The 14,873-nt window shown below is 37.9% G+C and overlaps 2 protein-coding genes across 10 annotated transcripts in view; both read left to right on the top strand.

The window, feature by feature from the left end:
* LOC148733470 (uncharacterized) overlaps positions 1–14,873 on the top strand; it is a 40,531-nt gene that overhangs the window by 1,975 nt on the left and 23,683 nt on the right. The window contains exon 1 of one of the 2 annotated variants that reach the window (XM_088759217.1): positions 350–374. The exons of the other annotated variant lie outside the window; for it this stretch is intronic. The gene's annotated coding sequence lies outside the window, so the exon portion shown is untranslated. Of the gene's footprint in view, positions 1–349; positions 375–14,873 lie in introns of those variants that run through there. 2 annotated transcript variants of the gene reach the window in all.
* Positions 1–14,873, top strand: part of LOC111322909 (uncharacterized) — a 23,002-nt gene that overhangs the window by 6,565 nt on the left and 1,564 nt on the right. For 2 of the 8 annotated variants that reach the window (XR_016000860.1, XM_088759213.1), the window contains exons 2-8: positions 5,815–5,980; positions 6,718–6,765; positions 8,385–8,450; positions 9,295–9,360; positions 9,961–10,026; positions 10,381–10,414; positions 11,805–14,873. The exon at positions 11,805–14,873 is cut by the window's right edge. Coding sequence is in view for 7 of the 8 variants with exons in the window: in XM_088759213.1 (XP_088615339.1) it covers positions 5,817–5,980; positions 6,718–6,765; positions 8,385–8,450; positions 9,295–9,360; positions 9,961–10,026; positions 10,381–10,396 (426 nt within the window). In the remaining variant the exon portion in view is untranslated. Of the gene's footprint in view, positions 1–125; positions 408–5,814; positions 5,981–6,717; positions 6,766–8,384; positions 8,451–9,294; positions 9,361–9,960; positions 10,027–10,380; positions 10,415–10,619; positions 10,801–11,804 lie in introns of those variants that run through there. The other 6 variants (XM_022926128.2, XM_022926130.2, XM_022926131.2 and 3 more) reach the window with 5 other exon arrangements.

Raw genomic sequence — 14,873 nt, 5'->3', positions numbered from 1 at the left:
ACACGTCATTCAGGAAACTGATTAACCTTTACTGAACCCTCAAAACCACAGGAATTAACCTCAAGAAGGAAAATTGATGTTGCTATCAGAATGACAGTCGATGGGGTATCTTTGATTTCTGGGATTTTCAAGTGAAGAGGGCCGAAATGAAGGGTTAAGATCTAATGCCCACTTCAGTGTTTTACCTTAGGGGTTCTTAGCCTAGCACGCAATTGAGTCACGTGAAATCCTTCAACATCAGCTATTGGCTTCTTATTACCTTTCAAAAGAACAAGATGTGCAACATTTAGCGGTAAATTAATTGATCTTTGAAGACACGACTAGGAGTGGACAGTAGTACCGACATTACGCTCTGAAGCAGTTATATTTTTGAAGTGAAGTTTGCCAGGTTTTTCTTCAAGATTTGGGTATGATAATTGTGTGTGTGTGATTTTAAGCTTTAAGCAATTTTGAAGCCGACAGCGCTATGGTAAATACTGCATCTTTAGCATAAGAATTTTCGTGGTGATTAATGTACACCTAGTGAATTTCTGTCTCGAAAGTGCGCAGCGCTTAATTCAGTTTTTCAGTGAGTACGAGGATTGACTCATTGAGTGTTGGAAAGTTCTAAAGATGGTACTCATTTGTAAAGAGAGTCTTGATCGAGTTCTCATATTAGTTCAAACCCCTTTATTCAATACTTTTAAATCCGGCATCTCGCTCGCTGTAGTCTTTTAACAGCGAAAGGGTAAAAAATCATTGCTTCAAGTTAAGTGAAATTTTATCGCGAAATATTTTGCCGTTTATTAAGTGGATGTGAGCAACAGAATTGCTGGCTTTTTTTAGCGGTAAGATTTAACTGCTTGTGAATTTTAAAAAGGCAATTAGACGTTTGGCATTTGGCTGTTACAAGCTGGTTTATCTAGAAGTACAAAGGACATTTGTTATAACAAGCCATACGCACATTTGCTAACATGTCGATCAGAAGAGGCTTTTGTTTAGAAAAATTCTAACATTTGATATGGAATTTAGTCGCAACTTAATGACACTTTTTCGACTGTTGTTCAGGGGTATGCGTAGGTTAAGTTTCACTTGTATACCTTACGGTGGCTCTTTTCGTTTTATTTCATTAAGTGAATTTTAGAACCGAAACTGGCCTAACTTTAACCTCGCATTATTTCATAAAGACTAAATGTAAAGGTTTCTTTGCAACACTCTATGCATGATTAATGTATGGGGTTATATGGAACTCTTGCCATATAATGTATTATGTAATATATATCTGAAGGCACGCCAAAGAGTGTGTATTTCCGAAAAAAAAAGAGAAAACGCTCTTTTGGTCCGGAATGGAAACTACATGCCGTTTTCATGACTTCATGCCATTATTGCTATTACTAATTAAAAAAGAAAAAAGAAAAGGAAAAAGCAACGAAACGATAATTAAGTACAGAACTGCTGAGTTTTTGAGTGGTAAAGTTTAGCAGCTTGAAGGCTGTAAAATTGAAACTCAATAGGTTCCTTGGCATGTCGCTGTTGTATTCTAGTTAAAGTATAAATGCAAGTAACATAACTTACCACATGTTGAGCAAAGGGTGTTTTCTTTTAACAAAATTCTGACCTTTGTAGAGGATATAGAACGCCGACACGATGACGCTTCTGGCTATGCTCGAAGCAATGCATGTTTCTGGTGTGCTCATTGTATCCCTGAATGACGACAGAATTTCTTATAATTGGTTGAACGCATGTTCGAGCAGAAACGGGTTAATCCATTATATTGCATTATATCAAATATCACAATAAAAAAAAAAAAAAAAGGTTTGTAAACTTTTGAGCTAAAGATACGTCAATCAATGTCTTTTAATGAAGCGAAGAAAACACTAAAGTGGTTTTCATTATCATTAGGATTGATTTTTGGTGAGTATTTCAAAAGGAAATTGAACAGAGAAAGGTTACATGACGTTTCGATGAATTCACACATTATTATTATCAAAGGTGAAAAAGAAATAGATAGCACTTAAGTGATTATTACTAACATTACTGGATTGTTGAGCACTGAGATTTGAAAGCTTGTAAGAATTTAAAATGAAAACTAGCTTCTTTGGCATTTCGCTTTTTTATGCCGGTTCATTAGATGCGTAGAAGCAACGCACCTACAAACACTATCGTATTGATGAAAGGAGCCTTTCGTTTAACAAATAACTGAAACAGCATACAGGGTTGAAAACACCTCCATGTCTGTTGCTTGCGGATATAGATGTTTCTTGAATGAGTTTGAATTGCCCCTGGTATCCCTGAATTGATAATGGCACTGTTTCTCAGTTTTATTTCATTACATGCATGTAAGAGCAGAAACCGGCCAATTGGTCATATCGTTCAGCGTCATCAAAACAAATAATTCGTTCTAAGGATTTGTAAAGTCGTGAGTAAAGGGTTCGCTATGTATGTACTCTATATTTCTTAAAAAAAAAAAAAAAGAACTTAGTCCTTCACAAACCGTCCAATTTTCAATGCGTTTTTATCTTGCTCTTTCAAGCAACCGCAGCTGTTTGAGTTTTCGTCTTTGTGGACTTTTTGCGCAGTTTTGTATTTTTTGACTTAATTTTGTTCGTGTTTATTGAGAGTCAGCTCAGTGAAAGCAATCTCGAATGTTTGCAGCATTTTGGGAGAATTTGATAACTGGAGTTTTGAAAACAGTTATTTCAACAGGCTGACTCTAAGAAAGTAAATTGGGTTATGAACGTATGCGGTCCTCCTTTACCACTGCTTAGTAGGAAACAGGAAAAATTGCACCAAAGAGTTTTGTAAATCCCTTTCTGTTTATTGAGCGGGTATGAGGGAAATGTTTTTGATTTTTGACAGCTCAGTTATAAATGGCAAAATTGTGAATTGGCTTCCTTACCTTTTCGCTTTTACAAGCTGGTTTATTTATACGTTCAAAACTAGCATAATCGCAAGCAACCTGCGCTCACACATTAAAGGCTGATGTGATACTAAAGTTTGACAAAATTAAAAAAAAAAAGATATTTAAAAGCAACTTGATAACATTTCTATGTCTTTTTGCCCGTGACTATGCACATATGTTAAGAATCGACTCTTGTAATTTTGTGTAATTCCTTGTACCTGAAGAGCACGAAGCAGTCAACACTCATCGAGATGTATTTTTAAGCCTCATCAAAGAACAATTTCTTACATGAGTCAACGGTTGTAAAGTCATTTACTGACGGCAAGTCAAGCAGTATCAATAACATAAAGATAACAACGACAACCAAACAATTAGTGAATATCACGGGGGGGAGGGGGCGGGTAGAGGGGGGACTCGTAGACCAGCACTTGCGTGGTGGACTCCAGGTGTAGAGGTCCGAGCTAGATACCTGGCAGGCTGGGTTACAGGGTTGTGTTTCTGGACTAGATACTCTCGCCTCCCAGTACTCTCTCTGGGTACCGGGAAGTCAGAAGAAATGCTAAGGTCTAACTTGTGATGGACTTGTATCCCATCCAAGTGATGTAACTCTACTGATAATCTCTTGAAATCGGGATAAGTTCTGATTGGATGAGCCACTTGGGTTGATCGCCTTGAGAGCTCACTTGTATAGCTAGCCTTTTACTTTACATAATTATGCTCTGTTAAACAACCACAAGAAATCACGATAAGATCAATATTGTTCTTCTATGTAACTGCTTGAATGTGCTCAAGTGCACATTCTAAAAGTATTCCGATAACAATTTAGGACACGACTTTTCTTTTACTACAATGGCATTGGCTGCTTAACCGAATTTAATATATGTCGAGCATGTTGCAAGCTTAAGATGTTTCAAGAAGCACTTCCTGTTGGCTTTAACGTAACATCACGCAATAGAAGTTGTACATGTCTTTTCTTTTTTTTCTCCAAAAGTCGATCTGAAATAGTTGCTCATGCTTGTTGTTCTTTAAAAATAAGTCCATAGGAATTTAAAGTAAAATTAAACATTACTTTTCCAATTGTCAGTAAGTTTTAAAAAGATATCTTTGTGGAAGAGGTATGATATTTGTGTTCGCGTGTACAGCTCAAGAGAAATGGAAATATGAGCTTTAGAAAAGTTGCAAAGTTGCGCAAAGGGAACCTGTTAAAAAAATCCACAATCTGGCCTTTGATGTACATGTCACCGAAAAACCCTCTTTAGGGAGTGTCAATAAAGTTTGTATTGCATTGTATAGTATAAATTGCAGAGAGAGACCGATTGATGGCACTGGCACGAGTCATGTCAGCATTTTAAAGCTAAATACTTTCTTTTCTGCTAACCTTGCTCTCCTGTTAAAGGTTTTGGAAAGAGTACTCAGTCTCTTTATTCATCTCTTCATATTTTTATCATAAACTTATCACCAGCAACGTAGACTTGCAGAGTTTTACTATATGATCTTGTGCATTTTTTTATGGACTTTCCCAGTGGTTTTCGTGACTTGCTTGAAAAGCAATATATTGTTTTGTTTTCACATCACGTCTGTGAATTATTCTGCGCTCATTATTGAATGTCAGTGAAAAAGTGAAAAACACTGAAACTTGTCTTCGATTTTTCGTTTTCTTTCGCCGGACGATTTTTTTTTGTATCAGAATCTGTCACATGGATCACTAATTCTGCAAAGTCGTTTGTTATATGTCCTGTGATTCAACGACGAGCCATAGCTTTAGTCATTGCGTAGTTAAACAAATAGAAAACCTTAAACAAATAAAGGCAAGAAGCGTGACGCCAGCCGTTTGCATTGAGACCATTGCTCTCCTAGTTTGCTAAACCTTTTTATTGGTCGATCTCAGCTTGATTCAAGTGGCCATTCTAAATACATAGGAAGAATTCCTTTTACTTTTGATGTGGCATCAGTGAATATTGAGGAATTAATCGACCTTAAAACCCATCAGGTAACCCAGCAAAACCCAAAGGGTTAAGACCCACGGTTGACTTCCCTTCTTCGCGCCAGCTCCTTGGGTAGAGTTTTTCATTTGCATGTCCTTTGAGGCTAGAGGGGCGTAATTTGTGAGAAGGAAAAATCAACCGTTCCAAAAGCTCCCATCAACTCGCTAACTATAGCCAACCCCAAAAGAACGAAAGGTGGGCGAACCTTAATAATCTTTGAGTAGGTCGGTTTTTTTTTGTTTTTGTTTTTGTTTTTTTTTTACGATAGGAGATACTCAAATACTTGTGAAAAAGGGTTCGTGGCTTCTATGATGCGGTGTTTTGCCTCGGCCAGGAGAAAACTCGCAGATTTTTGGGAAGCAAAATCTTTGAGAGTATCACGCATCAAGTTCCGTTCGGAAATTCATTCGAGTTTGCTTTAAAATTCTGAGAAGTATCTTTCTTGGCCGAGACGAATCGTGAACAAGCGGTTAGGGATCCTTTTGCGATAGAGAGCCACGCAACTAACATCTTGACTTTGTGAATAGATCAGCGAGTGGGATGCTGAATGAGTTTTCTCGAAATTTTTGAAGGGTATCTGATGACTCTGAGGGGCCACACCGCCTAGTAATAGCCACAGAATGGATTTTGGGATGAAAAAAACACAAAAACACAAAAAAACAAAACAAAACAAAAACAAAAGCAAATTGTTTCATAGTATATTAATTTCCCTGGCGTCAAGTGAATCAAGCCAAAAAACAGACTCACGCAAATGTGAGTAAATCAGATGACGAGGTTAAACAGCCCCAAACTGTGTTCTGGTTGAGTTGTCGGCTCATTGTGCTGCTTTTGACAGCTGTTGTGTACAAGTATCAGTAGGTTTACAAATGAGTTTCTAGCAGAGAGATCACTTGAAAACAAAATTTTGCATTGATTATTAACACCTTCTTTTTATGTTTTCCCTTGAAGGAATGTCGCTGAATATCATGTCAGTAATGGCTCTCTTACTAGGTTTGTCTTCTGTAACCCAAGTGATCGCCAAACCAGTAGATAAATGGTCTTCCTCGTGTAATCCTAATGATCTCCTGTGCTTGAGGGACCTGGCGTCTGACGCTGTTGAGACTTCTCCTCTTATGTAAGACAACCATAAACATTCGCTTTATCTCAGTAAACTGGAAACAAAAAGTTATGGTATTTCACATGTGTTTACATGTTCACATGTTTATATGTTTATGTGTTCATATGTGTTTTCAGTTTCCAGAAAAAAACATATCCTACGCATCACCCGAGGTAGTGTTGGTACCTCTTCACTGATTAGACTAATGTATCAGCCCTACCTAAAAATACACATTAAGTTCTTCCATGTTGTAAAAAAATTATCAAAAATCTCTCGCGCGTAAATAGACATGCTGCATATGCTTTCCTCACTCCAGGTCCCCAAAAATAGTTGCCCATGTGCAGGCGTCTCTCATTTCGACTGTTGCTCGCGAAAAGGAAATAGAGGTCTACACACAAGCAATAAAGATAGTTTTGTTGTTCAATTTTTTACCCCTTACTCGCTCATATGATCAGAGGCTACAAGGGCGAATCCTTCTGGTCAAGATCTTCATCTAAATGGTAACCGTTGGGATAAGAAGGCGGAAGATGAAGCTCGTGGGTTCAAGGTCTCGGTTATATATAGCCCCAAAATATCCCTGAATCTGCGTTCCAACGAAGGAAGGGTGCCTCAGAGACCGAGTGAGGGCTAAAATGCAACACAGAAACCTCTTTTCCTGGAGCAAAATAAGACTAACAACGTTTCAGACTTAATCACTGAGGCGCAGCATTCTTTGTCTATACTCACACGATTTCTTCGTATGAAATGATCGCTAGGGTACCGGTCAAAGATGAAGGAACAAAAGAAGAAGATTGTCCACCAGGGTATGTAAATATTTATCTTCAATTCCTAACATGGGTTAACGTGAAATTTTAGCCAGCATAAGGGTCAGCAATTTTAAGTGAACTATCTATTAGAAGAAGATTTTTTTTGAAGTGTCGAAGCCAAGAGAACTAACGTTGTTAAATCGCATGTACGATATTAGCGCGTTCTTAAGTAAACGCAAATCAACATCACGAATAAGATGATGGACCTCTTCGGTGGAACGACTTGAAGCAAACGCTTATCATTAATATAATTAATCCTGATGACTGCCATGTGTAAACTTTCTCCAACGGTTTTCGTTTACAAGATTCCAGTGCATCAAATGACTATGTAATTCCCGTCCTGAATGTACTGGAATATTGCTGAAGAAGTGAGCCAGTCAGGGATGAAGAAACGCAACCAGAAAATTGTCCTCCGGGCTATGTTAAATAATCGTCTCGTGTCGATTCCTTGAATCAGTTAACGTGAAATTATTCCCAGCGAAACAATTTTGAAAAGTTAACCTTAAAGTATTCATTCCAGTGCCACCTTTTTGTCATGGTCAAGGACAGAAAGAATTCTTCCATACTAGGTGATCATGAGTGTTTTCCGGGTTATTAAGCAATTGCCAAGAAATTGCTTTCCATACATACATACATAGATACATACATACATAAACTTTATGTTTTCTCGAATTTAAGAGTAGCTTATAAAAACTAATTTTTCCGAGAGAAATAGAGCAAATAACAAAAGAAATTAACATAATATACAATGACATAAAATACAATCCTGTGTAATATTTATAGTTAACAGGCTAAAATGAAAGAAATAGATTCACTGAATATTTAAAAATACAATATGAATTCAGTTGCAATATGTTCTAAAATTACATTGATTTAAGACTAGCTAATGCTTTTAAAGTCATTAAGGTTCAAGGTTCGAACATTGTTCGGTAGTGAATTCCATAGTTAAGCGGCATGATAAGAAAAAGAGTGAAGGCCACAGGAAGTAGTCTTAGCAACAGGGTGTTTCAGAATGTAGTTACCGCCTAAATTATAAGTGGTTTTACGAAAAGTAAGCATATTCCTCATGTAGATAGGATACCTAGAAATAAACTTTTGTAAAGTAAAATTAACATATTGTGTATACGTCTGTTCTATAAAGAAACACAGTTGACTTTGTTCAATAAAGTATTATACGTAGATTCAACATCATTTACAATGAACCTAGGTCTTCTTTTATTAAGAGCATCTAGTTTCTTGGTGTTTCGTACGCTACAGAAATGCCACACCGATGAATGATACTGAAAGTGCGGTAAGATGAAGACCTTATACAATTTGACCGAAGTGGCTTTAGAGATCAGTTTTCTAAGTCTTATCATGACATTTAACTGAATATTGATCTTTTTGCATATCGAAGATACGTGTTTATCAAACTGAAGTTTGTTGTCAATGTTCATACCAAATATGTCGATTGACTCTTTCACTGGAAAGGAGAATGTATACTCTATATCCTTCTCTTCAGAGAAACTATACTATGAATAACGTTTCAAAATGTGATTTTATTCGTTTCATTGGAGCTTTCTCGGTCTCCACACGATCTTTGGGTTTCGATTAACTATTTATTTTTCGTTCTACAGATATTGGTGTCGAAGAAGTGAGTTGGTTAAGGATGAAGAAACTCATGAAGAAAATTGTCCACCAGGGTATGTAAATATTCATCTGCCAACCTATCCTGAAATCAATTAACGTAAAATTGTTCTCTCTTTAGTGGTTTGTACCGAAATCAATCACTGATCTCCGTATAACTCCTGTGTAAAATACCAGTAAACTCTCTTTGATGCTGTCGACGAAAAAAGATCTCACTCGCTCGCGCGAGATGAAAAACAGCACCACACCGATAACTAATCAAGAACAGGGAGAGCTTGTGAACCAGTTGGTGGTACAATGCCTTTAAATAGACCCTCCTACTTTGGAAAAATACCACCTGTGTGCAAGTCTTTACCGCATTTGATCAAGGACTACAAGGTCGAATCCTGGTAAAAGGCTTCCTTGCATTGCCCGGTTAGAAAGGCAAAAATAAGGCACGTGGGTTCAACTCCATGAGAAGACGCACAGGGTTTGCACTGTAAGTATCCCGGAGAGCTTTATACAATTCCTTATAATAAAATTATAAGGAATTGTATGGAGCTTTTTTAGCTTTAGTCGTGGCGTGGCGGGTTTTGTCACGTATGATGCTTGCGAGGATCATACATGACAACACCCGCCGTGCCACGACTAATGTTAAAAAAGCTCCATATACAATTCCTTATAATTTTATTGTAAGGAATTATAAGGAGCTCTCCGGGATACTTACAGTGCGTGTTTTCTCATTATCGTTATGATAGGTCCACAAAATCGTCCAATCCTTGTTTCCCTTTTTTCTTAGCATCTTTTTCCCGGGGAAAAATACCTCTAAGAACCTTTCAAACTTAATCAGTACGGTACAGCTACATTGTCTATTCACACGACTCCTTTCTAAGAAAACACTGTTTAATTCCCTCCTTGTAGCTATTGGTGCCGAAGAAGTGAGATACCAAGGAATGAAGAAACTCAACCGGAAAATTGCCCACCAGGGTAAGTAGATATTTATCTATAGATTCTTAGTTGTTCCGAAAGATATTTTTGGTTTCCCTCGTGATATGTCTCGTTAGCAGGTTCAAATGGAGGTAAAATCTGAGTACTGCCAGATATATAAATTCTCCCACGGACTTCGTTTACAAGTTTCCTGTTCATAAAATGACTGTGTATTTCCCGTCCTGCAGTTACTTGAATTGCCGAAGAAGTGAAACAGTCAGAGATGAAGAAGGGCAACCAGAAAATTGCCCACCGGAGTGTCAAATAATCATTTCGTGTCGATTCCTTATATTAGTTAACGTGAAATTATTCCCAGCGAAACACTTCTGATTATTTTCCAAGCTCACATTAAGTATTCATTTCAGTGCCGCCTTTTTGTCATGGTCATGGACAAAAAAACTTCCTTCGCACTAAGTGATCATGAGTGTTTACCGGGTCATTAAGCAATTGCCAAAACATTGCTTCTCGTTATATATCCTTCTCTTTAGAAAGAAGATACAACAACGTTTCGAAATTTGGATTTCATTCGTTTCATTGGAGCTTTTTTGGTGTCCACACGATTCCTGGGTATCTATTAACTGTTTATTTTTGGTCCTGCAGATATTGGTGCCGCAGAAGTGAGTTGGTTAAGGATGAAGAAACTCGTGAAGAAAATTGTCCACCAGGGTATGTAAATATTCATCTGCCATCGATTCCTAATATCAATTCACGTAAAATTGTTCTCAGCCCAAAGCTTTGGTAGTTTCAACTGAAATCAGACATTGATCTCCGTATAATTCCTATGTAAACATCTGGAAACTTTCTCCGATGCGGCACCACACTCAGGACCATAAAAGAAAAAAGAGAGCCTGTAAACCAATCAGAGGTACAATGCCTCTAAATAGACTCTCCTACTTAGGCAAAGTACTATTTGCAAACTTTCTATACTTCGATATTAGGTGTTCATTATAATGCACCTTTGCTCTTCACTAACCAAGTGGCTGTGGTGTGCATTAATTGAGAATATTTTTTTCCCGACAGATATTGGTGCCGATGATCCACATTGTGAACTGGGGTACGTAGATATGTAATCATCTCACTTCGATGATTATAAAGTGTTTCCAATCCTAAAACACGTGTATGACGGTCGCATTACCCAAGTATGATTCCCTGTGCCTATCTTTTATAGTCCCCTTCCCCCTCCTTCACCCAATCTAGAGGCCTCCGAGAGAAAAACACGGGTGAAACCATTGTAAAAAAATGATTTTCTCTTTTTGTAGCCACCCCTCAGTGCTGATCCATTGTCTACAGAACTTTGGATCGCTACTCGCTGGATCACTACTCGTCAGAGAATTAAGGAAACGGAGCAGTTATTAGTAAAAATGTTTAGGTTTTAAAATTTGAAAATAAATCTTCATGTAAGGGTAACTGCTGATCCTTACACGAGTCAGGTTAATTTTATAGCCGTAAAATGGTTTGAATCCGGTAGTAAAATTCCTTCTCTGGACTTCACCCACCCGGACGTGCAGGCGACACTATCACAATTTTATAACCGAATACAAACTTTCTGTTTCGGTTTGGCCCTGGAGATTCTGGGTGCAACAGTACAAGGAGCCTAGTTAATTTTTTTATTATCAGGGGTCTCACATATGCTGTACTGTGGAGGATGTAATTTACATTCACTTTTAATGTCCTTTTCGCGCGTCAGCGGAACCTGAACTCTGGCTAAGGCGCACGGAGCCAGGCCGGCCAGTACCGTGACCTAAGCTTTGTTTACCCAATTAAGGTCCCCAATTAAGCAGCACGCACTACTATGAGTTAGGTGCCTGTTGGACAATTTTGAGGTTTTCGTTCTTTATTTACGGCCCAGTCTGGATTATGTTTTTTTCATAATCTCAGACCAGCTTCCCGTTCTCTTTTCGTCTCAATAGTTTTCGCAGTTTTGGTCTAACTCATGTCCTTGCTTCATATGTCGGTGGGAAAATACAGCTAAGAAAAAAAGCTTTAACAAAGCTGAAATTATGTAAAAATAATTATCATAGAGTCTGCTGCGTAATCGAGAGATAAACCCTCGGGGAATCAAAAACAAGCGTCGTCTGTCCCTCTACAAAAAGTACAACATTTTTTCCTCACAATAACTGCTTGAATTGCCATAAATTGTTCTGTACAGAGAATGCCATTTTCAAATAGTATGTGCAGGAAAATTTATATTTAAATGAATAAGTACTTACAAGGACAAAGCAATTTTGTTCTAGATAATTCAAAACTCTCTCTGCGCGTTCTCTGACAGGGGTAAACTCCTTTAGCTACTGTGAGTGTCCCAGTGGGGTTAAGTGTTAGCCGAATTATAAGCGTTAGTTGTCAAAAACGTTAACCGTAAAAATATTTCTCTCAACTACAATGAAAAGTAATTATTCGTTCACCGTTAAGGCCATCACCCCATTGAGACCCTCTGTTGTTTTCAGCTTGCACACATGGATGCCGATTTCTACAGCTGAGGTTGTCTCTTTTTTCCTGAAGAGCTCAGTCCAGATTTAAGCGGTAACTTCATCGTCAGAAAGCTTTTCTAGACTGCAGTAATAATCCTTTGACTCATCAAGTGACTCAAAATCCAAATAAGGAGAGTCCTCTTGCATCATTTCCTCCAATAATCTCGTGATGTTTTCAAAAGTTGGTCTCTCATTGGGTTCCTCCTTCCAACAATCCAACATCAGCTGGTATCTGAGAAAGGAATCGTATAATTAACAATTATTCCACGAGCGCGCGTTGGATATGAGATGATAGATAGCCAACGAGGCGCGTAGCGCCGAGTTGGCTATAATCATCTCATATCCAACAAGCGCGAGTGGAATAATTGTTTTATTAAAAACGTTGAATTAAATTATTAAATTTTATTAAATTTTTAGCTCCCTTTTAATTTTAAGCTGACACGTACGCTTGCCATATTTGTAGATTATGGTATATTGGCTGATATACCATAATGGTTAAGCCAATAAAAAGTCTTGAATTGCATTATCCAATGATCTAGTTTTTAATAATTAAGTATATTCAAGGAATCGTATAATCAAGTATATTCAAGTATATAGTGGGTATAATTAAGTATATTCAAGGGTGGATCCCCGTTTAATTGTAGACATGTCAGGTATTTCGGCCACGTAACAGATTTTCCTTGGAGTATTTTGATTTATTATCCAACTACACCTAGACGAGTACAAATAACGCCATAGACGAGTACAAATATCACGCGGTATTTGTACTCGTCTATTGTAGAGTACCGGTTAAACAGGTTTTCTCGCATCGCGCAAGCGAAGAATTGGATTGTAGTTACGAAAAAAAAAACAAAAACAAATGGCGGACAATTTGAATCTTATTTCCGACGACGACGAGTCAGAATGGCTGGCAAATATAGATCCAAGTTCATTAGATGAATCTAACGAAGAAAAACAGCTTGACGACCAGAAAATCTCTTCATTTAATGAAGAAAATAGAAACAGCAACACAACAACGCGCCAATTCTGTTCCGCTTCGCATACTTCTGTCACGCACTCTCCGTATATAAATATCGGCGAAATTCGCCCGCACTGAAATAACAGTTTGGCGTGTTCGATAATAAATAACTTATAAGTCTTTTTGTTGTGTAGTATTGCTGAGTATTTTTACTCGTTATTTGTATTTTGACTCGCCCTACGGGCTCGTCAAAATACGGCACAACTCGTAAAAATACTCAGCGATACTACACAACAAAACGTCTTATAAGATATATGTATCTATCTCAAGTGATATCTTATATCGATGAAGCCCTTCAAGAACACTCAACTGGGACAAATATATCATACTCGTTACTCGAAAAAAAAAAAAACCCACGAACAGTTCACAAGCACAAGGTATCGATTGCAAAACGACGTCGAATGAAAGAAATATTGCAAATATTGGTCGCAACTTACAATGTTTCAGAACAGGTGTCTGGTGTTTCCATTCGATATCCAGTCTTGAGAAGATTGTACAACTCTTTGTTATTGACTCCTGGGTAAGGGTTTCCTCCTATAGGACAGAAAGCTGTGTTATTCATCATGAAAGTAATGTATTGTCGTCAATGGAGAGATTTATTCATCAGATCTCTATTGAGAAGTTAGAGGTAGAAAAACCAAAATAGCAGTGAAAATCGCATTAGGCGTTCTGCATCCCATTCTTTAGACGTGTACTTACCCATTGTAGGAAGTTCCCAGAGGAGAACTCCAAAAGACCACCTGAAAAAATTATGTTCGTCAGAAAACTTAAACGTAACAGTAAATCGCCTGTACAGACCTACTTCGTAGCATGGTAAAAGGCAACGGTAACATGTTAACATGAGCGAGGTCATACAAACATGATATTCTGACTACATGATACAAGGCTGTGGCGATATACGTGTTGAGCAACTATCAACTGAGTGTCGCTAGCAATCCGTGACTGCTTTCTTTCGCTATTTAACTGATGTTATTTTGGAGTCAGTGCAGTTACATGATAAAGTGTACCTTGGTACGTGTAGCATCTTCATTGAATTCGATCAGGAACCAACCATTATTTAGTACGTGGGGGAGAGGGGCGGGGGATTTTTTGGGATCACATAGTTTTCAGTGGGAATGGAGGGGGCATCAGTCGTCGCCAACAGATTATGAATGGGGGACTATGAAACAGTCGCTGCCAGTGAGGTAGGCATCATAAGAATATTACAGAGGTCTATAGGGGGATAAGTGAATTTTAACCACAACCACCCCACGGTATATGTAACAACCAGTCATCTAACAGGCGTCAAGACACTTGCACATCACTTTTGGTTGTATATTCACTGTTGTAAAGTGCTTCCGGCGCCATCCATTTCACCGGTATCTTTTCCCCTTTCTTAAGTATGTAAACGTTTTCCGATGGGTTTGCCTCATGAGTTTAAAATCAGAAATTTACACCACTTTATTTTCACTAAGGAGAACGTTACGAGCTGCCAAATTACGATGGATCAATCCTTTACTTGATAAGAATGCCTGCAATTGTAAAAACATACATAGAGAAAGACTCAGGTTTTTTTTTAAACACGTTAAGTGTACATAACGTGTGCATAACGTTGCCGGGCGCTTAGTCTCCCGTACTCGCGGTTATGATAGAATTACGCCAATCTTAATAGATCTTCATTGGCTACCTGTTAAACAACGTATATCTTTCAAGATATTACTACTTACATAGAAGGCCTTGAATGCCATGGCGCCTCAATATATATCGTACATGCTAGTGCAGTACACACCAGCTAGAACTCTACGCTCTTCTAACAAACAGTTCTTGCAAGTGCCTAAGTTTAAACTTAAGACTTAGGGAAGCAGGTCATTAAACTATGTCACGCCCTACCTGTGGAACAAGCTCCCAGATACCATACGACAGGCAACATCACTTGCGACATATAAGTCAGAGCTTAAGACCTATCTTTTTAGTAAAATTTTCGATTTGTAGGACTATTAATATTAATTAATTTGTTAGTATCATTTCCTGGTTAATTTAGTTAATAA

The sequence above is a fragment of the Stylophora pistillata genome, chromosome 4 (genome assembly GCF_964205215.1).
Source record: "Stylophora pistillata chromosome 4, jaStyPist1.2, whole genome shotgun sequence".
Classification (NCBI taxonomy): domain Eukaryota; kingdom Metazoa; phylum Cnidaria; class Anthozoa; order Scleractinia; family Pocilloporidae; genus Stylophora; species Stylophora pistillata.
Note: the sequence above shows the minus strand (reverse complement) of the source record. Positions and strands in the feature narration are given on the sequence as shown.